The sequence below is a fragment of the Panthera tigris genome, chromosome A2, assembly GCF_018350195.1.
Source record: "Panthera tigris isolate Pti1 chromosome A2, P.tigris_Pti1_mat1.1, whole genome shotgun sequence".
In the NCBI taxonomy this organism is placed as follows: domain Eukaryota; kingdom Metazoa; phylum Chordata; class Mammalia; order Carnivora; family Felidae; genus Panthera; species Panthera tigris.
This window is the reverse complement of record NC_056661.1, coordinates 57273596-57298819: the sequence shown is the minus strand read 5'-3', so window position 1 is coordinate 57298819 and position 25224 is coordinate 57273596. Positions and strand designations below refer to the sequence as shown.

The window sequence follows — 25224 nt, the reverse complement described above, 5'->3', positions numbered from 1 at the left end:
ACCAGCCTTGCGCTCTGTCTGGAGGTGGGATTCTTCGGTCCCCCAAGTGGGCCTGGGCTCGCCCACCGTTGCTGCCACCCGTACTACTCCTGGGGACAGGAGAGGCAAGGCCCTCATTCTTCTCTCTGATGACACCGAGCCATTTTTGACTGCTTCCCCACCTCGCTGCAGATTTGGGGCCGGGCCTCTGTGCTCAGTCGTAGCCTGAAGTATAGGCCACCAAGCGCGCACTCCAGGACCAGCATTATGGCTGGGTTTGCAGCCTCGGTTCACCATTTTCCAGCTGAGGGACCTTCGGCAGGTTACGGACTCTGTTTCCTCACCTGACACATGGTGGTGACAGCACCTACGTGGTGGGATAACTGTGAGGATGGGCGGGAACACACAGAGTGGCCGGCAGCATGCCCGCCTGACACAGGCTTCTCGGGCAGGGGCTTTTGGCTGGGGAAGGAATCTGATGGTCCTTCTGCAAAGACAACACATCGCTGCAGCCCGGTGGGATGGTCTTCCTTTTTCTTTTAACTTAGGTTTTTAAAAGCCTTTCCTCCTAAATCAAAGCTATATGTGATCACTTCAGAAGTTTTTATGAAGTATAAGGAAATTGGAAAACAAACTCACCAAGAAGCCCATCGCCCAGAGGCCATTGCTATTTATAGTTAGGATTGTATTTTCAATATTTTTATGCCTTGATTAGTTGTCCAGTATTATAGAGTATATTTCCATGCCGATAAAATTGCTTCATGTATTTGATTACTTACATGACATCTCATCTGCTGTGTATTTAGCCGTCCGTCTATTGCTGGGGTGCGAGGTTGTCACCGTCTTGTGGTTAACATAAAGAAGAGTGAAGTGAATATTTTAGTAACCCATCCTTGCTGTTCTGAGAGTTTCCTAAGGGGTGGGATTCTTAGACATAAAACATAGAAGCAACGAGCCCTTTCAGAAAGGCTTGGACCAGTGTGATCTGAAGTGGCCGTGAGGGTTGTGGCTGTGAGGGTTGTGGTCACGGGCGCATGTCTTTGTCTCTAGGCCACTGCGTGAAAAACAGGTGCTTCCTATCGTGCACCTAGGTGGAGTTAAGGTGGGTCCGTCCCCTCGGGTTGAGGACAAAACAGTGTAGTATCTTCAGAGCACCTGGCTCTCTGCCTGGCCCGGGGCTGCCCCTCCTGCTAGCCAGTCCTCCGGCTGGATGCTGCACAGAGCTGGGGTTGTTCTGAGTGGCTGCGTCTCACATTGTGCCACTCTTCCCTTTTATTTTGTAGGAACTCAGAGCCTTGGGCCATCTCTTTTGTCCTCCCCATCCTGGCAGGTGGCATGGCTGTTTCCACAGGTTTTAGGGACAATGACAAGAGTCTTCCATTCTGTGCCAGAGGCCTCCGCCAGAGTCCCCTCAGTCTCCCCATGTGGAGAGTGTACGTTGGGCCAGACTTTAGTTAGGGGGCCTTCTGTCTCCTCGTCCCGCGGCGGTGGCTTCAGGGTGTTGCTGGGGAAATGGAGACTCAAGTCTGCGGTTACAGACTCAGCAGGGAGGCTGGGGAGTGTGTCTCCTCCTCCTGCTGCCCCTCCCACCCCATCCACATCCCTTTTTGCTTCTCTTGGCCCAGCACCCTTACAGAGTCTGGCTCAGAGTAGACTGTCAGTCTTCATTGAGTGAATTGATTGGAACCTGATTCTATTAAATTTAATTGACTAGAATGTCTGTCTTTTATTTTTAAAGAATTAATTTTTAATTATACAACCAATTTATGAATGCCTCCATGTAACAAAAGTGAAACTTTTCAGTTAAGGGGGAAAAAGGGCCCGTTCTATCATACCTCATCCTGGCCTCCCATGTAGAGGAGGCCCCCTGTTAATTCTTTTGAGTGTATCCTTTAAACCCTTCTCTATGCAGTACACGTATATTTATGTAAAAGTACGTAATGCCATTTTGTAAGCATATCATGTCATGTGGATCTTGCACTTTTTCTGTTTCGGCCCAGTATTGGCCTCACCTTGTCACTACATACGGAGCCTGGCCAGTGCGTGTGAGTATGGACATTTCATATTGTCCATTGCCACGTGCCGTTGATGGGCTCTCAGGCCTCTGCCCAGTCTCTGTGGATATTACCTGTGCCGCAGTAACCGTCTTATCTTGCGCACACGTGCACGGGTTTCTCCCTGGTAGGTATCAGGGAGTGAGAAGCTCAGCCTTGTTTTTCCTAGAACTCAGTTCCACAAGCTCTTCCTGAATCCCTTCTGTATCGGCAGACCCTGCCCATCAGGACAAGACACACAGATGGAAAGAGGGGCCTCCTGGCCCTCAGAGCTCTACCCCGGCATCACCTTCATCTCGTTCTGAGCCCCACCCCATAGAACTCTGCCCAAGCCTGCCAGCACCTCCTAGCACTCTCCTCACAACCCCCTCCCCATGCCGTCCCCTCTCCTGATCTCATTTGCAGGCATCACCCTTCAAAATCCGACTCAGATGTCACCTCCTCTCTGCAGGCCTCCCGAGTCCCTCTCATGGCACTCAGCACACTGTGTTCTAAATAGTACTTAACACGTCTGCTGCCCCCAGTGAGCCATGGCTTCCCCATGTCCCCAGTGTTGAGTGAAAGCCTGCCTGGTAGCAGGTGCTACTAGAATGTGTGTTGAGGGAACGCAGGTGATGACATTGACAGCAGACCCCGAAGAATGCCCCCTGTGAAAGGTGGATAACTAAGCAGGAGCAGAGGCTCGGAGTGAGCTGGGGCCTAGACACGGAAGGAGGCCAGGCGGGAGCAGAGGGCTGGGCTGAGTGCCAGGCAGAGAGGGAGCAAGACACCTGGAGCCCGGGGAAGGCTTGAGTGAGGGCATTGTATGACCCGTGCTCTGTACTAGGCAGGTGGCCAGGCAGAAACGTGGGGAAGGGGTGGCTGTTGGGGGGAGTCTGAGTGGGAAATGAGGCCCAGAAATGGAAAGAAACTGTGGGTGTGGGGCAGATGAATTCCAGGATTTGCCACTAATGGGCCGTGGGAACTTGAAGGATGAGGAAGAAGCCAGAGGCTGAGGTCTGGACTGTGAGTTGGGGCTGGGCCACCATGTTCATGGAAGACCTGGCATATTCCAAGTGCTCCACTAGATACTAGGTGCTAGATACTAGGTACTCCTTAAATCTTTCACAGAAGCCCTGTGGCCTACGATGTATTACCCCCATTTTATCGGTGAAGAAACTGAAACTTGGGAATGTCACGGAACTTGCCCAAAGCTCCGAGCTAGAGCACAGGGCCTGGTGTGCCCACCCAGGAGCAGGGGCCGTGGGGGAGAGGGGACACTCACAGAGGGCTGTCAGACAAGGGAGCCTTAGGACCGACCCTTTAGAGACCCAAGCCCGCCTGTGTGCTCTGCCCAGGCCCACACGCACAGGTGTGGTCATGCTCGCTGCTCCGCAGACAGCTTTTCTGGCCCTGCCCCGAGGACAGAGCTGGCTCCCTTGGCTTACCTCCCAAGGATTCCTTACCCCCCAAAAAGCTCAGGGATGTCGTTAAAAACAATTAAAGCCCCAGTTGTATGGAAAACAGAAGACTCTAACATTGGTGTAATTCAATTTAAAGTTTTATGGGATGACAAATGCGTGGAGGGTGGCTGGGAGGAGGAGCATAAAGCTTCCTGGCAGGCCCCTTGTCACTTTTACGGTTCTCCATTGTTGCAGCGACTGGGAGGTTCATAACCAGGGTTTGTTTGCGAGGAGGTCGCCATGGAGGCGCAGGGGCCTTTTGCTGGGCCATGTGGTAGGAAACCAAATCCATTCCTTCCTCCCTGGCTGCCCTCTGTGTGGCAGGCGCCCTGTGGGGGACCGGCGGTGAGCAAAATAAACCTGGCCTATGCGGGGGCAGCTGTCCGTGTGGTGTGGGAGCCCCACAGAAAACAACAGAGTGCGCAGGCATGTAGCGGACGATATGACAAGGTGCCGCGAGTGCCGCGAGGAACATTGTAGGGTGCTCCGAGGCCCGAGCAGGTGACCTGAGCTGCTCTTGGTGGGGGAGGTACACGGGTGGGGATGAGGCATGCGGGCTCTGGGCAGCGCTGACTGCGGGGCGTGGGAGCCTGGCCCGGGCGTCCAGGGCGAGGGGGAGAGCCAGAGCAGACAGACATGCAGACAGGCGAATTGGGCCTTTGGGGGCCTGTGGGTCCCCAGACTCCTGAAGATCCTCTTTTCCTTTGCATAGGGGGCATTCCTTATTAGTAGGGGTCTCTGAGAGGAAGTTCTCCTTTGCTCCCTCTTCTCTCTCTCCAGGGCACAATTGGTCTTTTGTTGAGGCCTCAGTGGAATTTTTTTTTGCATAGAACAGACCCCACCTCTGGTCGGCCAGCACCATTCCTCAGAGACACAGCCAGGTGGGAGGAGAAGTGTGTCAAGTGCTGCGAGTACCGCGTTTTCTGGCACTGGTGCTCAGAAGGCAGGGAGCCCAGGACGGCGAGGAGGGGCCTCCGCAGATCTCCTCCACCTCGTCTCCTCCCTGCCCCTCCGGTGCATCACTCCTTCCTCCAGAGCTGTGTGGGCTCGGGGGCATGCCCACACAGCCCCCGGGGCCTGGCAGGCTCTTCACCACTTTATCTTGGGTGACCTAGCGGCAGCAGGGACTCTGAGGAGCCCGGCTCTAGAAACGCACATTAGGACAGCAATGGGACGCCGGGCCTAATCCATCAGCCTGGCAACAGTTAAAAAGCCTGCAGTACCAAGTGCGGGCGAGGGTATCCACTGCTGGTGGGGGTGGAAACCGGACACTGCCAGAAAGCAGTCGGTAAGACCTGGTGAAACTGGAATGTGTCCCCCACACCAGTCTTCCATGCAGATACCCACGCTAGAGAAACTCTGCATATGTGTACAAGTCCATGTGTGCAGGAATGGTCACTGCAGCATCATTTATAGCAACGAGAATAGCAACCCATGTCCGTCAATAAAGGCATGGATACGGGGTGGAGTTTTCCCCTAGATGTGTACAGAGATAGCAGTATCTCTGCTGAGATAAGTATATGGTAAATACACAGCTCTCTCCGGATCTGTATTTCCCAGGAGGAACAGATGCCAGAAATAGAATACAGAAGGAAGGAGTCAGGTAGGAGTCAAGCAATAATATGGCACCATTTGTATGAACTAATAAATGTATATACTATTCAGGGATACACACACGGGTCAAAGTATATAAAATAGAAGGACACATGCAGAATTCATGGAAGTAATTGCTACACGGAGCCGAGGAGGGAAGTGGGACTAGAGGTCTTCAGCTCGATGTCGGGATGGAATGATGAGATCTGAGTGGTCAGTTCCAGGTGATGGGAACACAGGTGGTCATGATGTCATTTGATTCCCCATACCTTTCTGAGTGGTTTTCGCTGCTCTGAAAAATAAGCGGGTGAGAACTGAGTCCGCAGGACCCATGTGACGTTCTCCTCTCGCAGTCCTGGCGGTGGTGCCAGGGGAGCCAGGATCTGCACCAGGCAGGGGAGGTGCCGGCAGCCCCCAGGGGCCCACGCTGCTCTCTCCTTGTGCAGAGTCCCGAGTTTGGCTTTTTGTGTGAGATGCAATTAATGCATTAGGCGGGGTGGGGGATGCCTTATCTATACCCGGCCTAGCCCGAAGAAGAGGGAGAAATGAGAGCAGCCAAATTGAAACCTTATTAAACAAAACTGGTTAGGTCTGATGGAGCCAAACCTAGACTGGTCTTTAAAAGCTTATTTCATTTCTCCCCCTCCGGTCTGAACCTCTTTGAATTGAAGTAACTGATCCTGCTGTAAGCTTATTAGTGTCAAACCCTGCGTGTTTCTTTTCCTCTCCGATTTACATTTTATTAAGTAATGATGAAGTTGCAAGGCCCCGACCCTCGCCTTTGGCACAGCCAGGAGCTTCCAGGCTCATTAGTGGAACAAAAATGGATAATAGCGGTCCAATCTCATTACAGCCAGTGCCATTATTACAGAATCTCTGCACATCAGAAAGACTGCTAGGCACAGGCTACTGTCCACTTCTTCGAAGCATCTGTTGATTCCGTAGAACACCAGGAGGACCCTCAACACTGCTGTTCCTTTGCAGTTTATTATGATGGTGTCGGGCCTCTCCGTTTCTTACCCCACAGAAGGAATGCTGCCAGGGAACTTCACTGCAGTGATCGTATTTCGTTTCGACTTCCGGGGTGCAGTAGATGGGTTTTTATGGCATGATATAGTGAAAGAATTTGGGCTTTCATGGTGGGCGTATCTGGATGCTGAGGATAAATGTCTTAACCCCTGGGACCTCAGTTACCTTGTCTGTAAAATGAGGTCATTGTTAGCCACCTAAAGGTTGCTCTGGGAATGATATGGACCCAGGTCTGTAAAGCATCGTCACATGTAGACATCCAACCAACGTCAAGGGTCTCTTTTCTTTACTTCTATGTAGATCACGCAGTGAAGCAATGAAGTCCAATGTTAGTTGGGTGCCACTATTCCGTGCAAGGTGTCCTGGAGAGCAGAGATGAATGCTTTATGATCTCTACTTTGAGTCACTTCTGTTGGAGGTTTTTAGTAGTCTCCAGAACAGAAACCAGATCCTTCTGAGTACAGTTCCCTACAGAGTCCTCAGAGGCTGGAAAACTCCACTTCAGATGCTCAGAAGACCAGAAGGGGTATCTGCCCAGACACAGACACAGAGGCAGCTGAGGGAGGAGCAAAGGTGTTGAGAAGTCAGGTCTGAAGCTGTCCTCTGTGCTTGGCCAGGAGGAGGCTGTTGCTGACCATGGCCAGGGCAGCCGCAATGGCCTGAGTAGGGGGAGGAAGGGGCTGTCCCTGTCCCTGCCCCCACTGCTCCCGAGTCCCAGGCAGGCTGGCCTCCCCTCGGCTTCCTTCCACACCTGAGCAGGGCCCTCTCACAGTGGAGTCTTCCCTCTGCCCCTTCCCTAGAGCCATCTTTCTGGTTCCCACCACGTGGGCACCCACATCGTTGGTCCTCCGGACCTGGAGCAGCCTGGCAGGTCAGGGCCACTCTGCCCCTAGCGCCAGCCACCCAGGCACAGTTTCTGCTCAGCTGGTCCAGAGACCGGGCCGTGGGATGTCAGGCCTGCCTTGCAGTCCCCACATTCATTGTCCCAAGTCTCACCCGATTTGCTTTGTGACCTTGGAGACATCAAAAACCTCTGTTTCTTCATCCATAAAATTGAATGCAAAAATATTGACCTGCCTCGTAGGGTTTTCATGAAGAATAACTTGACCCAGTTGATGGCAAAGCCTCTTTGTTAGTCAGAAAGGACCAAACTGCTTAGCAAGCATGAACTTGAGTTTTAAAAATTGTTTGCTTGCTTGATGTATTCCTTCCTTTCTCCCTGGGTCCATCCTCCCTTCCCCAGAAGTGCTTGGGCCCGGAAAGAGGGGAAGGACAAGGGGAAGAGACTCTGCAGCCACTGTCCCTGCTGGGAGCTGAGCTCAGGGGATGGGCCTGCCTGGTGGTCCCACGCAGAGTGACCTCCCCACTCTGCCACCTGCCTTCTCTGCCGCCATTCTAACTGTGCCCTGCCAGGGAAACCTGAGTCCCTGGGAGAGGCTTGGAAGGCTCCTCCCCCTGGGTTGTCTGGAACCTCCAACTCCTAGCCAGCCTCAGGGCTAGCCCTGCTCCACAGTGTGGGTGTGTACTTCCATGGGCCTTTGTGGATGTATACACCCCAGACCCAGATCAGGGCTCTCTGAGGGCAGAGACAATGCCGCGCCCATCCATGGCTCCATTCGTTCCGTCCACAAACACGTGTTGAGGTCCTCCATACATCAGGCACTGCGCTGGGCACTGGAGATAGAAACAGAAATTAAAAAAATAAAAACACACCCCTCGCCCTCATGAAGGTTACATTCCAACGTGGGAGTGACAGTCAGTAAACAAATATATATGTCAGCTAGTGGTGAGTGCTATGAAGAAGAGTGAAACACAGAAAAGAAGATAGAGAGGAATGAGGAGTTCTTATTACAGAGTCAAGGATGGACTCTGATAAAGTTTATTTACTTTGAGAGAGACCGAGAGCACAAGTGGGGAAGGGGCAGAGAGAGTGGGGGACAGAGGATCTAAAGCAGGCTCTGCACTGACAGCAGCGAGCCCGATGTGGGGCTCAAAGTCACAAAGTGTGAGATTGTGACCTGAGCAGAAGTCAGACACTTAACCAACTGAACCGCCCAGGTGCCCCAAAGATGGACTCTGATAAAGAAACTTCTGAACAGAGGGGCACCTGGGTGGCTCCGTTGGTTAAGCATCTGACTTTGGCTCAGGTCATGATCTTAGCATTCCAAGTTTGAGCCCTACATCAGGCTCTGTGCTGACAGTTCAGAGCCTGGAGCCTGCTTCTGATTCTGTGCCTCCCTCTCTCTCTCTGCCCCTCCCCGGCTTGCTGTCTCTCTCAAAAATGAATAAATGTTAAAAAAAAATTTTTAAAGAAACATCTGAGCAGATAGGAAGGAAATAAGGAAAAGAGAAATAATGTGTATGGGGAAGAACATCCCAGTCAAAGGCACTGGCAAGTGCAAAGGCCCTGAGGTAGGAGCACACTTGGTGTGTTCCGGGAGCAAGAAGTAGGAAGGCTCATGTGACTAAAGTGGCTTGAATGGGGGCTGAGGGTGGAAACCTAGCTAATAAAGTCAGAGAAATGACAGGAGCTGACTATATGGCCTTGGGGTCCTAGCGAAGACATTAGTTTTACAGAGCAAGATGGGAAGCCACTAGAGAGCTCAGAGGTGAAACTGGAGAGTCATATCTTATATTTAAGCCGCTTTATGGAGAACAGGCTGCAGGGAAAGGGGCAATAGCCAAAGCCAGGTAGGCCTGAGACCAGGACAGGCAGTGGTTACAGAGGGAGGGGCTCAGGTGCCGGCCCTGTTTGGAAGGTGAGGCCTGCTAGAGCCCCCGATGGCTGGGTATGGGTATGAGAGAACAAGGGGAGTCAAGGGGGAACCCACCGTTTTCACATGAGCAGCCAGAAGCGCAGAGCTGCCATTTCTGAGACGACCAGACGTCTAGGTGGAAAAAGGCCAGAGGCAGTTAGTGTGTGAGCCGTCTTCTCCTAGTCCCCGACCTCCACCTGCAGCCTCCACGTCTCCTGGAGCTCTGACCTCTGTGCTCACCCAAGGCCTGCTGCCTTTCCTCAGCTGCCTTTCAGGCCTCTCCTGGGCACAGGTCACTTAGCTGCCCCTCCCCACCTCACCGTTGGGCTGTTCCTCCAGCCGGAGCCTCAGTGTCCATCTGAGCGTGTCTCCATCGTCCCCATGTCTGGTCTATCAGCACATCCCCACAATGTACTGCATAAAGAACTCTTGGGGTAGCTTCCTTGCTGGTTTCCCTGTGTCCTTTCTGGCTTCTCCACACCGTGTAGCCAAAGTGACCTTTTCAAAGTATGCATAGCAGGTGTTATTCTTATGCTCAACCCCAGGTCACCACTGCCACCAGGGGCTTCTGTTGTCCTTCCCACGGTGAAGGTGGCTGGCCTGTGTCTCCATCCCGATGCTGCTGCCCCTGGCCGGTTCCCTGCCAGCCAGCCAGCCCGCCGCCTTTCAGTCCCTCAACTAGGCCATGTTCTTTCCCCCCTCAGGGCCTCAGGCCTGCTCTGCTGCTCCCTCTGCCTGGATCCCCTATGGGTGGTTTCTTCTCTTCCCTCCGGTCTCAACTTTAGTACCACCTCCTCAGGGAAGCCCTCCCTGATGACCCAGGAAGGATTACATCCCCCAGCTATTCTCTCTCATAACACCTCTCCATGGTTTTGTAATTCTGAATTTATTAATTGATGATTTTATTAACGTCTCCCCCGCCCCCAACGGTAGACTCCAGAGTGCATTCTGCTCACCCCGTATCATTCCAGGGCCTGGGCCTGCTACATGAGAGAAACTTGATAAATACGTGTTGAGTGAATGCACACACAGTGTGCCACCACTCCCCTTGGATATTAGTAAATATGAGTGAGTTGTTGAATGGATGGATGGAATCCCTCAGAGTTGGCTAGAAAATGAAAGGCCGTTTTTTCCCCCTTCTTGAGTTGGCAAAACTACTTTCCCGTGTTTTTTGATGTCCTAGATGGGATCTTACGTTCTTAAAGGATACCCTGTAAACGTGGGCTTGGCGATAGGTCCGTGTGGGCGATGCTGTCTGCGTGCACCCAGGAGAGCCCACGGTAGTGCCATGCCACCCTGTCCCCAGCTTTATCGGTTTCACAGTTTCCTGTCTGGGCCCTTGAAATCTTGATTTGCACAGTTATTTGTCTTTCTGCTATTCCCGGTGCCCTCTTAAGGCATTCTTTATCATTTTGGTCCTAAGAACACAAGCCCCGTTGAAAAGAGAACATGCCTGTGACAAAGCCTGCTTACAGATGGGCTTGATGGTGGGGGTGGGGGCTGGCAGGGTGGCACAAGGCCCTGAGCCCTCTGTCACAGGAAGTGTCATAAACCCAAGGATCCCGCTCAAGCCCCGGCCAGTCTGGAGTCTCAGCTCCGTGCTTTGCCAGGTGTGTTTTTGCCACGGGGGGCATTTCTCTTCCAGAATCAGATGCAGCCATTCTCTTCCAATGGGCTGGGTGTGTAACTGGGTCTGCCATAAGCAGCATTTTCAGCCACCCTCTGTGCTAGGCACTGAGGATGCAGCAGTAGGAACATGGCCCCTGGCTTCAGGATTTAAAAGGCAAAAAAAATGTGACAGGCAAAAATGAAGAAATCTGGCTGTGCCAGATGTTGGAGAAAACCTATATCCATCGAGAGTCTCCAGCCTGTGGTGGAAGTGTACATTGATACTTTATTTATCTAGGAGACACGAGCAGTCGCCCCTGACCCAGCAGTGCTGGTCCAGGGCCCGTGTCTTCCAGAACCCCTCCTAGCACTGTGCACCAGGCAGGATTCCTGTGTGAGAGGGCATTCACTGCATCCTCTTCCCGCAAAAACCTGGAAACGACCCATGTGCGCGCCAATAGGAGAGTGAATGGGGGTCGGTGCATGCCTTGTGCCAGACGGCATCAGCAACAAATGAACTGCAGGTGTAGGCAGCACGGACACGAACTCCGAAGTTCAAAAACTCAGAAAACAAAGCAAAGTATTGATTAGGCATATGTACTACATATGTAGTGAGTCTCTGCTCAATCATGTACACACACATATATATATAAAGAAAGGAATGCCACACACCAAATTCAAGAGAATGGTTGCCTCCAGCTGGTGGGCAAGGCAGGAGAGCTAGGTGGGGGAGGAGCACAGAAGGAGATGGAACTTTCTGGTAATGTTGTAGTTCTCAGAGTGCATGATGGGGCCACAGGTATTTACTATATTGTCATTTAAGTCAGTAGATACACAGAGTCACAGACTGGCAGAGCCATGAGGCAGCAATGACAGCTCAGTGCATCTGGTTCAGAGCAACCCAGGGAGAATAGCCAGTTCAGTCTGGAGCAGGCAGGGATGCCATGCCAGGAGGTACCCTGAGAGCCAGAGTTTCGGGATGAATGGGAATTTCAGGTGGAGGAAGTCCTGGGGAGAAGGAGCCTCACGGGCAAAATGCAGAGGCATACAGGGCCCTGCGTTCTGTATGTAGGGAATGGGGTTCTGTATGTAGGGAATTCCTCAAGCTTGCCCTGGTTGGGGCTTGAGGTGCTGGAAGAATATGGGGCAGGAAGAGAGCTGCCGAGGCAGGCCGCGTTGCAGGAGGCTCCAGGGAAGGCCATGCGGGAAAGCCAGGCAAGCCGAAGTCCTTGGTGGGGCAGCACAGGGGGCGTCAGGAGGTGCAGGAGCCCCTATCCACCCTGAGCAGCTCACCTGATGGGGGGCGGCAGCCAGGGGGCCGATCCTCCCGTAGAATTTCAGTTGACCAAAGGATCATCCTGCTCACCACAGCTACGCCCAAGAGGTTTTAAAGCAGTGGTGCAGAGCAGGGGAGCCCGTATAGAGGTTGGTGCCAAAGAATTGCATCATCCAACATGTGTTTGAGAAAGGCGGCCTGGAGAAGGGAGTGGGGTGGGGTGGGGGCCAAAGGACAGCTCACCAGGCGGCCACGGGCCTCAGGGGAAGAGTTGCGATTCGGGGCCTGGCTCTCTGGGCAGACGCTTAGTGTAAGATAATATTCTCCAGTTACTCTGAGATGCATTCCTGAAAATCTTAGTTTCCCGTCGCCCTTGTAGACCATTTTAGAGGTGTTTTATGTTTCTCTTTGATTGATCTTGGCTGTGGCTTTTGACACCGCACTTCTCACTTTCTCTGCTCCCTGACCTCGTGGTTAGGTAGTTAATGATCTTTAAACAAACACTTGAGTATTATGGCTCTCCAGGAAAGGGCCTGGCCTCCTGCGCCCGGTATCAGCTCAGCATTCTCCCTTTATCCAGGGAAAAAGAGAGTGTTCCACATACCCAGGCTTTGTAGATGGGGATGCTTGAGACCTAAAGGCCAGTGTCTTTAATTTAACAAGTTTTGATGGCAGGTTTTCTGAAATCTATTACCCATCTTTTTGCTGCACTAAGCAGAAATCCCTGAATGTGATTTCATCTCCTCTCTGACAGTGGCTCTTAGTAGGAATGTCCATTGATTTCATGAACGTTTATTAGAGCCTCTCCTATGTCTGTTCCTGATTTACAAACTGTGGGTGCAGAGATCTGCCCAGTGTAGTAGTTAGTGTGATGGTTTCCAAACAGAGATAAGATCAGGTTACTCCTTTGCCTAAACTCCTCGGTGACTTCCGGCCTGCCCGGCCTCCCCTCCCTGTCCTCCCTGCCCTCCCTGCTACAGCCCTCCTGCCTCTTTGTTTATTTCTCAGACTCACGGAACCCCTGTCCCAGCCTGTACATTCATCAGCTCCTCTGTGCAGAACTATCTTTTCCTGGACCTTCACACAATTTCTTATAATCAGGTGATAGCTCAGACATCACCTGTACAGAAGTCTTCCCTGACCACCGCTCCGAAAAGCCAGACCTTTCCCCAACCCTGGGCCTTCTCTAGATGTTATATATGAACACATATTATACGTAATGTGGCGTACTACGTGTAATATGTATAGTATAGTATTATATATACCATATATATTTAATATGGTATACTACATGTACTATATTATATGCCATATGCTATGTATGTACATATGTAATTATGTTATATACATATGTAATTATTGTTATATTTACACATAAGATTTGTATGTTAATTCTGTCAATATAGACTTAGTTCATTTGATGTGTTTATAGTTTGGTTGTTGTTTCTCACTCTATTCATACCCCTAGAACGGTCTCTGGCACACTGCGGTCCCCCAGGGACTGTGTGTCCAGGGAGTGAGGAGTGGCCTGCCCTGGAGAAGCCCACAGGCTAGCAGGCAGGCTGGCGCAGAGTGGGCCCTGACTGCAGAGAAGTCTGTGTATGACTCAGAGGGGCTGGGGTAGCACCGGAGAGGGACAGATCCTGCCTGCTGGGGGTCAGGGCAGACTTTCCAGAGCAGTGGTGTTTGGCCCAGGTTTTCAAGGATAGGTGGTCATGGCTTAGCAGGCTGAGGACCTGGGGGGAGGGGGGGGGGGCGTTCTGCATGCGGTGGTGAGCCTGTACAGAGGGCTCAAGGCAAGAAAGTGCTGGAATGGAGCCTGGGGCAGAGCGGGGACTCAAACGACGGAGGGAGCTACAGTAGCACAGGACTTGGCTGCTGTGCCTACCCCCCACATGCTGGACTAGTGTGCTGTGTGGACCCGGGCCCCATGTTTGCAGGGTGGAGCTTGCTGTGGCCAAGGGGAATCTGACCGCCCCAGTGCTCCCCTAGGCTGGCATGCCAGGTGCCAGGTGCCAGGTGAGTGTTGGCAGCTCTGGGACAGGGACTTCTCCAGCTGGAGCCCCTCCCTCTTGCCTCAAGGCTCTTTGTTTCATGAGCTTTCTCTTTTGCTACACCAGGTGGTGAAGAAGGTGAAGTCCATGCAGATGTTTCACATGCCCGTCTCATCAGCTATGCAGGGAGACCGACTGGGCATCTGTGTCACCCAGTTTGACCCCAAGCTGCTGGAGCGTGGCCTGGTGTGTGCCCCTGAGTCCCTGCACACTGTCCATGCAGCCCTCATCTCTGTGGAGAAGATCCCGTACTTCCGGGGGCCCCTGCAGACCAAGGCCAAGTTCCACATCACAGTGGGCCATGAGACGGTGATGGGCCGCTTGATGTTCTTCAGCCCTGCCCCTGATAGCTTTGACCATGAGCCTGTGCTAGACTCCTTCGACTTCTCTCGAGAATACCTCTTCCAGGAGCAGTACCTAAGCAAGGATTTGGCACCAGAGGTGACAGACAGTGGCGAGGCTGACAAGAAGACGGGCCAGGCCACGGGAGGCCACTGTCCTCGGCAGCAGTGGGCCCTCGTGGAGTTTGAGAAGCCTGTCACCTGTCCTCGGCTGTGCCTGGTGATCGGCTCAAGGCTAGATGCAGACATTCATGCCAACACGTGCCGGCTGGCTTTCCACGGCATCTTGCTCCACGGGCTGGAGGACAAGGACTATGCCGAGAGTTTCTTGCCCAGGCTGAAAGTATATAAGCTCAAGCACAAGCATGGCCTCGTGGAGCGGGTAAGTAGTCCGTCTGCCCATCACCCTTCCTTGTCAGGCTCGGATGGCCAGGATGGGCATGGTTGGGGTCCGTAATGAGAAGCAGGAAGACCTTAGCAGCCTTCTGGTCCCAACTTCTGAGGTTTTTGAACAAGGAAGCTGAGGCCCCGTGTGGTCAAGTGGCCTGGGTTCTCTCTGCCCGTGGTCATAGAGCCGGGGCCTGAACTCAGGTCGGCAAGCTCCACCTCACCTGCCCCCAACCAGCCACCCCTACCCTCTGCTTTGGCAGAGGAGGGCAGGACAGCCCTGGCCCTCACTCAGTCCGGGTCCGGACAGCAGCACTTCAGCTGGACCAGAAGCCAGTGTATCAGTGGCCTCCCTGAACTTCAGATAGGGTGCTGGGCCCTGCCCCTGATGACCAGGCCCTGGCTCTCGTGGGCTCAGTGGGGGCTGAGCCTCCATCAGGCAGAGTGGCTGCTGGGTCTGCCCCAAGCCAATCGTGTCAAAGGAGAGAGCACGGCTGGTCAGTGCAGGGCAGGCCTGGCCAAGCATGTCCTCAGCCTGTGGGGTTGGGGAGGGGGGGTGCCAGAGGGCAAGAGGTGGAAAGGTACAGGAAGGTGACAAGGCAGGAGGCCCCGGGCTGCTGGCTTCCTGGGGTCCCTGTCACCGTCACTGGAGGCAGGTCTTTAGATGTGGGTGAACCAGTATGGTTCCCAGACCTTTCATGAGGGTGGCCTAGAGCCTGAAAGGGTTCAAAATCCTCGGATTACCTCCTGTCAGGTGGGCCCTGCCCACCCACTTTGTCTGTCCCTGTAGGTCTCACTGGGAATCCCTGACTCCTGGGCCTTGAAGACATGGGTGAAGAATGTCTAAACCTTGCTCCCTGGATGTGCGCCCCTGTGGGGCAGGGTGGCTGTGGGTGGTCCTGGGACTTGTCTCTGAGCCAGGTAAGCGTGGTGGTGATAAGACCCCAGTGTTGGGGACTTAGGCTCCAGTGGGGTCTACCCTCTGAGGCTCTCAGCAGGCCTGCAGTTCTATTTCTTAGCAAGATGAGGGTCACCCCTCCTGGTGCAGCCCTGCCCGCGTCAGCTTAGGCTCCAGCATGGTGTCTGATCCTTACCAAGCCGGCACTCAGGAGAAAGTGTCAGGGCCTTGGGCACCGGACAGTGTTGGGGTTCCATTGCCACCTGTCTCTTTCCCTTCTTTCGGATCCCCAGATCTTCCAGATCTCTTTCTCCTCTGGCACTCTCTGTCACAGTGGAAACCCCCACTCCCCTCCTCCCTGTCTTGGGTTTCTTCCTGGTGGTCAGGCCCTGTATCTAGACCTGCCCTCTGACCTCAGCCCCTTCTTCTCCTGCCTGTATCGAGACCTGCCCTCTGATGAGGGAATCACTAGAAGCTTCTTACTTACCTGCTCATATCAGTCTGAAACTCGGGATCCTCAGCTTTGTTAACTCAGGGCTCCCACTTCAAGGCCAGCCTTGCCCACTCTGCCAGGCAGGTGTGGTCACCCTGCGTTGCTGCCCTGTGTGGGTCTGGGAGCTGGAGCCGTGTTGCATCCCCCTCTGCTGTTCTCTGGACAGGGCCTGTCCCTCTGTGGATGTTGGTTTCCTCATCTGTACAGTGGCAGCTTGAACTCCAGGGCCACCAGGAGGGGTCAAGGACCAACCGTGGGGCCACTCAAGGGCTCTATCAGCCCTGGGCCAGCCCTGCGATGCTGATTGAAGACAAAGGTGATAAAGTGCACGTCGCTCGTTTGTCCAGCTTTGTTTATTAGCAGTATTATGAAGTGTAATTATTCTCTGGGGAAGTATCTGCCATGGAGTAATGCCCCACTTGGCGAGCTCACAGGTCTAATTGCCCACAGAGGCCCATTGGTGGGGGAGGAGCCGTTTCTTCCTTTGAGAATGAGGCGTGTGGGCTTGGACATATTATCAAATGACTCTTGCCTCCTAAGGGCAGTGGGGAGGACCCAGGAGGCAAGTTGACCCAGGCCCTGCCACCAACCTGGGGCATCCCTGGGGCCACCAACCCTTTCCTGCTCAATCCATGGAGGCCAGAAGTGAAGGCTCAAGAGCCCTAGACTTGCAGTCAGCAGATCCCACAAAGATACCCTAAGTGGAAATGCTCCCTCCAACCAGGGCTGGCTTCAGGTGGGGCTGTAGATGTGTGTGGAGGGGTCCTGAGACCAGGCTCCTGCAAGGAAGTAAGGGAACAGGCACCCAGGTTCCCCCTACCAGCCCCTTAAGGCTCTGGCTGAGTGGACACCTGTCCTGATGCTGGGGACCTCTGTGCCACAGGTTCCCTTCTGGGCGCAGGAATACACCCGCCCCCTGCTTCCCTCCACATTATCCCTTCTCTATTTATGCAGCACCTATTGTGTGCCATTACTAGCTGCATACATTATTTTAAATCCTTATAAAAATCCAAGGAGGAAGTTATTACTTTTCCTATATGTACTTTTTCAAAAAAGTATTAAATAGGTCACTTTCTTCCTCCTAAAATTATATGTAACTAATTGAGAAAAGTAATATGTGCGCACGATGAAACATAATTCAAACAAAACAAAAAGTTACTCGAAAAAACATTTTCTTCCTACTCTGAATTCAGGCCACCAGGGTGCCTCTACAAAGGCAGTCGCACTAGAAGCTAGCTCAAGAGAGGTGAAGTGACCTGCCCAAGGTCACAGGATGGTAAAGTCAGGATTGGATCCCAGCCCTTACCAGCCTCCACGTCCTTACCTTTCCAGCATGTCAGGTCGATTCTTGTCCAGTGAGTTGAGAGGCTTGGGTGCTCTTAAGAAACTGGAGCCTCCTTGGTGGGAGACTTTCCTTCCTTGTAAGGTTGGTAAGGCATTGACCTTGGGAGTCACACGGACTGTGCTCAAACCCTGGCTATGCCACGTAACCACTGTATGCCTTGTGCAGCCATTTTCTTTTACCATCCTCACTCATTTGTGGAGCAAGCAGTTTTCCTCTCAGGGTCATTTTGAAAGAGCCACAATAGCGTGTGGCTTCATATGCGAGAGTTGAGTCCAGCTCAGGGGAAGGAGGAAGATTTCCTTGTGTAGCTAACCAGCAGGCCTGGTTTATTCCAAGAGGCGACCCTGTTTGCTTTGAGCAGGACTCAGAGTGTACAGAGATTTTCCAGATAGCTTGGCTGGCCACAGCCTTTGCCTTGCAGCAGACCCGTCAGATGCGCAGGCCTGGGCTTCAGTCCCAGCCTGACCACCTCCTAGTGTGGAAACATGGGCTGGTCATGAGACTTCCCTGTGTCCGGAGAATTTCACAGCACTGCACCATGGGGTGAGATGTAGGTGAGCTGGGGGAGTGCATGAAGGTTCCGAGATCAGTGCTTGGCTCCTACTCTGTGTTTGCTGTTTTATTGTTATTAGTTTAGCCCTTAAAGTCCCAGAATGATATTCCAATCCTTTCCCCAGGACTTCTGTTCCTCTCTGAAGCACAGAGACCTCCCTCCCTCCGCCGCCCCGGTCCCTGTCAGGAGGCAGCCAGGACTGCTGGAAGTGGCATGTTTGGGGAGGAAACTAAGAGCCAAGCTGGCTGCTGGATGTGGTTGACAAGGGCAGGGAGTACCCAGTGCTGATCTTTTCCCAGCTGTGCTTGCCTGCCTCTGAAGAATTCCTAGACACATCACAGCTATCACCCGTCCCTAGGCATATCTCCGTTCAAAGACATCTCCAGGAAGCCAAGCCATCTTGAAAAGATTAAATCCAGTCTCCTGGGCAGATTCTTCACCACCGTGATGAACCAATTCCCAGCCCTTGCTCCATGATGCTGGGCAAACTCATTGTGTCTACTCTGCAAAACCCAATCAGCTTTCTGGGAGCTCGACTTGGGCCTCTGAGACCTCCTCCGTTTACAACCAAGGAAGGCCCAGCCCTCTATAGATGTGTGTTGAATAAACGTTTTCCACCTGGACAGACTTAAGGCATACAGTCTGGGCTCATTGCCTAAAACACGCTCTTCATTCATATATTCGGATGTTTCCTCAGCTCCTGCGTATGCCGCGCACTGCGGGTACAGCAAGACAGAGTGCTTGTTCTCATGGGAGAGACTTGACAAGGAACAGTACCTTAGATGCCTTCAGGTAGTAGTAAGTTCTAGAAAGAAAGTGACAGAGTGAAGTAAATACGCAATGCTGCGGACAGTGCATGGCCCATACAGGGGCCAGCCGTCTGCCCTCCCCAGGTTTTCTCTTCCTTCTGTGCTCTGCTTCACTTGCTCACATCGAAGGATGGGTCAGGCTCCCTTGTAGATGTGGCCGCACTCATTGCTGTTGTTTTGAGTGTCTGTGGCCTGTAGGACACAACCAAGCAACTGGTCTTGCCCCAAATCTAATCATCTTCAATAAGCTTGTTTTCTCTGGATACTTTTTTTTAGTTGCTGCAATCAAACACAATTTAATTAACTTACCACCAGTAAATGGCTTTCCTTTGCTTGGCTAACAAATGAGCCACTTGGAAACTTACTTTGATTATAGCTTTATATCCTCTCTCTCTCTCTCTGTCTCTCTGTCTCTGTCTCTCTCTCTCTCTCTGTTGCTGTTTCGTGAAGAAATTCTGCCGTGATGAGATGTACTGCTTGAAATCATCTCATTTTCTTTTTCTGTGAGCTGGGAATATTCTGATGTCAGTGTATGCTGTATTTTATTAACACAGCCAGTAACAAACACAGAGCTTTGCCATGTGATTTGAGAAAATAATAATCCACACCTCACTGAGCATTGTTGAAAGTGTGACATTTGAAGTCCACTTGTCCTGTTTTGACATGGCGCCTATGCACTGGTTAATAAAAATGAATAAATAAAACATGTAGCCAGGTGAGACGCTGTGGAGCCATCCCAGAGTTCCTGCACCCAGCAGCTCCTAGGTTTCTGTCACAACTGCTCAACTCTGCCACTGTGGCACAAAAGCAGCGGGACCAAGATAGGAACAAGTAGGTGTGGTGAGAGGCCAGTAAAAGTTTATTTAGGGACACTGAAATTTACTTCTTATAGTTTTCATATGTCATGAAATGTTCTTCTTTTGATGTTTTTCAATCCATTAGAAAACAGAAAAAACATTCTTAGCTTGAAGACCGTACAAAAACAGATACTGGGCAGAATTTGGGCCTCTAGCTATCTGTTCACACTTGGTCTAAATGGTAAATATGACTCTTGAAACAGATTGAGCATCCTGCAAGGAAAATCTAATCACCATCTACAACCACAAGTACTCTACTCTGTCTGCATTCCTCAGGAATTAGGTCCTAGGAAGGGAGTTCAGGTTACTAGAAACACTCCAGAGGTCTCACCTGAAGGGGAGAGGAAGGGAAGTGAAGGTGTTCTAAAGGCCTAGCCTTTCTCAGGGGAGGGCTTGGGGAAAGGAATTAGAGTATATGGTGGTGAGGGAGATGCTTAGTGTCCTGTTTTCAGGTAAAAGTATAGAAATATGTGTAAGATTATAAGCACAGAGAAAGGGGAAGAAGCTATGAATGGACCAGGAAAGTGTAGCACTTCCACACACACAAAGGAAAATCTGAAATGAATTTGATTAAACCAACAAAAATGAAGGAAACAAAAACATTGTTCATAAATAATGACAAAAACAGGAGGAATAAGAGTGTTAGTCATTACACTAAATGTGAATGGCCAAATTCTCCTCTGTAGTACAGAGTATGATAGATTGGATTAAAACACAAAACCCAGTAATATGCTATTTATAGGAAACATGCAATGGTAAACAAAGGTTAGGAATAAAAGGACGGATAGAGAAATGTCAGGAGACTGTGAACAAAAAGAAAGTATGAGTGGTAATGCTAATTTCAGACAAGCTAGAATTTAAGACAAAAATACTTACCAAGATAAAGAGAGATACCATGTAATGATAAAGGCATGGTTACAAACTTGCACCTGCCAAACATATAAAAACAAAATCTATTAGAAATTCAAGGAGAACTTGGTTAAAAAAAAAAAAAAAAGGAGTGATAATTATAGTGGGGCACATTAGAATGCGGGTTCCAGAATTGGACAGGCCCGCTAAACAACAGGTAAAGGACACAGAGGTGTAACACAATTCCTACACTTGATTTCTAAATAGATAAAAACCCTTATATCTCTCAGACAGAGAAAATACCCTTTCTCCTTTTTTCTGTGGAACATTTACAAAACTGGGCATTCAGCAACAGTCATTCAAAAAATATTTGTGGAACACTTACCCTGTGCTGTTTTCAGGGCTGGGGGTATAACGGTAAATAAGAGCCAAATCCCTGTGCTTGTGGGCCTTAGATTCTAGTTGTACCTGTGGCCACAGAGAAAACGGTAGTAGATTTTCAAAAGTAGAAATCATGAACCATTAAAAGTAGAAATGAAGAATGGATATAGATACATAGATATATGTTGTGTGTGTGTGCTCATTTGTTTATTCTTTCATACATTTGCTGCTTGGAAATTGGCAAGCAGTAGGTTGCTGTTCATTTGGTTAAGGCTGTTTCCCATACTGTTCTACAATGTAGAATCCCTTAGTAATCACCTTGTTCTTTTTCAGGTTTTTTTAGTTTTTGGTTTTTGGGTGTGTGTGTGTGTGTGTGTGTGTGTGTGTGTGTGTGTGTTTTGTTTTTTGTTTTGTTTTGGGTTTTTTTTGGTCCCTTGATTACATCGCAAAGAAAGTCCTAGATTCCTTTGAAGGTGACTTTAACACCCATCTCTTACATGCTGATCTGCTTTTTGAACAAGCAGAAAACAGGGCCAAGATAGATCCTTCCAGTATCAACAGTCTGTGACTAGGATCCAATTCATTTTTTAAATTGTATTTACTTTACCATCAGGTTCCTATTTATGGCGACTCTCATTTTCTCTCTAGGGTACCATGTGAAGTTTCTCTTTTAAGCGTCGGTATTTAAAGAAAACGGTTAGGTAAAGAATCTTTCTTTGCAGGTGTGCAAAGATCTGGTGAAAGTAAAGGATGGTGTTTCTAAGCTGGGATGGAGCTCCTGGGCCATGCTCCAGAGGTCCCTGTATCCCAGCCATGTGTGGATTTAAACCAGCTGCTCCTCTCTTAGTGAGCCAGGCTGAGTGTCACAGGCAACATGGCCTTTGTATGGAGGAGACATGTGCCTGGTCAGAGGGCCTACAGAGGGCCGCAGGAAGCAGGAGAGGGGCAAGGACTCTGCTAAGGTGGGAGGAGGTGGTCTTGTACGGGAAAAGTACAAAGAGTTAATGACCTTTGAGCTGTGCCTTGTGACCGGTCAGACTGGGAGGTGGAGGTCCCAGAGCCAGGCACTGTTTCTACAGAGGCACGGAAACAGGGCCCTCTGGCCCAGGGTGCCTGGCAGCTGGAGGACAGAAGGCAGCTCCAAGGTGTATGTGGACCAACCACCAAAGCCACCAGCAGGTTGGGGCCTGGGGGAGGCTGAGGCTTCATTCAGATTGTGCTGGAGAAATCCTTTGAGTGGGGCCAGCCAGGGCAGCCTACAGACAGGTGTCCACATGAGGTCCCCAACCTTGTCTCCTGTCACCTAGCCTGCATTCCCAGATCCTGGGCACCCCAGGTTGAGTCGAGTAGTCTGGCCTGACGGAAGCCACTTACTCTCTGGGGCCCTGTTTCCTCATTTGTAACAATTGCATGGGAAAAGGTGGGGCCACCGAGGGCTCAGTGCCGAGGACGCGGAGTGCTGTGCACTTGGCCTGCCCTGCCATGGTCCACTTCACACCTCCGACTGCTGCCGCACCCCAGGGGCCCTCCTCTCCTCCCTCTCTGCCCTAGAAGCCTGTGCACCTCCGCCCACATCACTCTCTGAGAAACTAAGGTGGTCCTGCCACTGCCTACTCAGAAATCTCTTTGGGCCCACCTTACACCTTAGCTACCCCGGCTGGGATCCCAGGACGTGGCAGGTCGGGGAAGCAGCCACACAGGACCGAGAGGGTGCCTCCTTGAGACCAGGACTAGAGGAGAGGAGGGAGGAGAACCAAGTATGGCAATGTCTGCGGGCTGAGGCCTTGAGGGCCCAGGGACCTCGGGCTCCAGCCAAGGCCCCAGGGGATGCTGAACGGCCCTGAGTGGGTGTGAAACTTTGGGGGAGTCTCTTCCCCTCAGCACCCTTCCTGGAAAAATAGGGGCTATCCTCCCTACTCCATGGGCTGGTGGAAGGCGGGGAGACGAGTACATATAAAATGCCGAGTGCTGTTCATGGCACACTAGGCCATCGTTAAGCAGTGGCTCTCCTTGTTGCTATTTGGACTTTCCTCAGGCACAGATGCCTGGGTTCCCAACTCGGGTGGTGGCGAGATGCTGACACCCGCACCTTTTCTGTGGTGGGATCAGGCCATGCATGCCGACTACCCTGGCTCTGGCACCCTGGCGCTGGATGGGGAAGGCCTTAGGGCTGGGCCAAGGAGCCTGCGGCATCAGCCCAACCAAGTGTAAACACACAGATGCCACCAGGGGCACTGGCTGGCTTTGAAGTCTAAAGTGCTGCTGCCTCCTGGCTCTTGGCTCACCCCACGGTACTGCTGATGGCTTGTTCAATGTGCCCAGGGCACTGGAGAGTGTGCTGGCTGGGGTGCCAGCCAGCCCAGGCTCCCTGCAGTCCTTCTTGACCCGCCCTCGGAGGAAGCGGTGCTGTGATCCACCTGGTCCCTTGGCCCACTCTGCTAACCCTTGCTCCCCTAGGCCCCTGTCCAGCAGGCTGAAGACTGTATTGGCTCCCAGGCCACTCAAGAGAACAGAGGTTCCCCCTGAACCAGAGGTCAGGAGGGCTCTTTCCTCAGGGAGAAGATCAGATAGTGAAGATCAGCCCTAGTTGTTCTGGCCTTGGCCCTGGCCCAAGCCCTTGGCCTCTCTCCTCCCTTCCAAACGGCAGCATCTGATAGTAGAGAATCTTGCTGGGCTGTTGAGGTGCCTGTGAGCCTCCTCAGATTGAAGATTGCTTTTTTGCTTGAATATAGACACAGGGTCAAGGCAGCTCGACACAGTGGAAAGAGCTGGCACTGGCCTGGCTCAGCTTGGCCATAGACAGGACATTCTCTCCCCACCCCACCCCCGGAACCTGTCTCTTAGGTGAGGAAGCTGTGGTGGAGTTGATGAGGTCACGTGTGCTAAGGGCCAAGGGGGGGCCTGGCACGAAGCAAGTGCTCACTAAAATGTGCGTCTCCTTTTTCCTCCATGAAAATACGGCTGCCTTTAGGAGTGGTGCCTTTGTACCCCCCTATGAGCTGTGGACAGACAGCTTTACCTGCATCAGTGCCTGGGTGATGGAGGACAGAAACAGAGAGGGAGGCTCAGTGGGGGTACAGGGAAGTGGGTGGCAGGGCTTCTACAGATGAGCAAGTGCTCTGCCCAGTGGTGGGCAGGCCCTAGTTCTGAGGAAGCCAGCCCTGCTGGCCCAAGAGGTGGGGCAGAGGCGGGCAGATTCCTCCTTGGGTGGAAGCCCTGGGGGCGCCTGCCCTGGGCCTCCTCACTGGGCCTCTGCAAATCACTTGACAAAAGGAGATGAATTGAAGGCTGCTTTCCTTTCCTGGGTTTGCACCAGGGGACTGCAGTGAGGTTGGTTGTCGCTCACACAATCTTTCAGTCAGAAATCTTGCCTCTTCTCACAACAACTTTGGAGGCAGATAGGTTCACCCTGTTTTCAAAGGGGAGGACACTTAAGGCTCAGAGGAGTGATGTGGTCTGCCCAGGGTCCCACCGTGGCGGGTGGAGGAGTGGCCCTACCCTGGGGGCCACTCCAGGGCCCCCATCTCCCCACCATACCAGGCCATGGCCCTGTACTGGGGAGGAAGAAAAGGCATCTTTTGGGCGAGATGTTTCTTATGCCAAGTAAGGATGGGTGTACCAGAATAGCATCGTCATCTCAGGGACGCTTGGGGAAGTTGTCGATCCTGGTGGCTGTCAAGTGCCCTGGGAGAATTACCACCCCGTGTGAGGGCTGCATCGGGGATCCAGGCAACTTCTGAGTTCATCCCTTGCAGATCCCTTCCCTGGCTCTTGTCCTCAGCGAGGACCTCATTGTGAGGTGGAGGGTAAGAGGGAGAGAACCAGAGTCCCGAGAGCAGCCCCCGGTTAGATAATTCTCCATCTGTGGTCTCTGGATATGTCTTAGTTGTCCTTGCCAACACCAACACCCCTAATCCCCAAAACAGCCCTTTCAGAGGAAGAAACTAAGGGTCAGGGAAGTCCCTTGCCCCAGGTCGTGGGCACAGAGCTGAAAGAAGCAGTCCGGACTCAAACCTTCCCAACCCCTTCTCTTGCCTCAGCCCTCCTCACAGCCAATGGAGCGAGCGACTCGGGTCCCCACTGCACGGCAGGCTGCCCTTCTTTTCTTGGTGCCACTTCTCCAATTTGAATTAGAATAGTCGCTTCGGAACTTGGGCAGTTCCCAAGCCTCATCCTGGGAACTGGGCCCCGAGAGACACACACATGTAATGACATAATTATGTGCACTGGCAGCCAGGTTCCCGCACAGGGGCTGGGGACAGTGGGGACTTGCCTGGCATGTAAGCAAGGGCCTGGGCTTCCATACGCAACCAGTGAGTGCTCTTTGGGAAGTTACCCTCTGATGACTGACGGCTAATAAACAAAGCGAAGTATTCATGCAAACAGTGAAAGTCCCCACTTCGGGCTAGTGTTGTAACCGTGCTGGCCCAGGTTCAGCATTGTTCCCAAGGAGTAAGTCCCACATGCATTGCCTTTGGTTTGACGTCACGATGATTGATTTCAAAATGAAAAGCCTCCAA

At 52.0% G+C, this 25224-nt stretch overlaps 1 protein-coding gene across 3 annotated transcripts in view; it reads left to right on the top strand.

Moving 5' to 3' along the window:
• EEFSEC (eukaryotic elongation factor, selenocysteine-tRNA specific) overlaps window positions 1-25224 on the top strand; it is a 249027-nt gene that overhangs the window by 170384 nt on the left and 53419 nt on the right. For all 3 annotated transcript variants that reach the window (XM_042962244.1, XM_042962241.1, XM_042962252.1), the window contains exon 5: window positions 13858-14514. In XM_042962244.1, the coding sequence (XP_042818178.1) occupies window positions 13858-14514 (657 nt within the window). The remainder of the gene's footprint in view (window positions 1-13857; window positions 14515-25224) is intronic.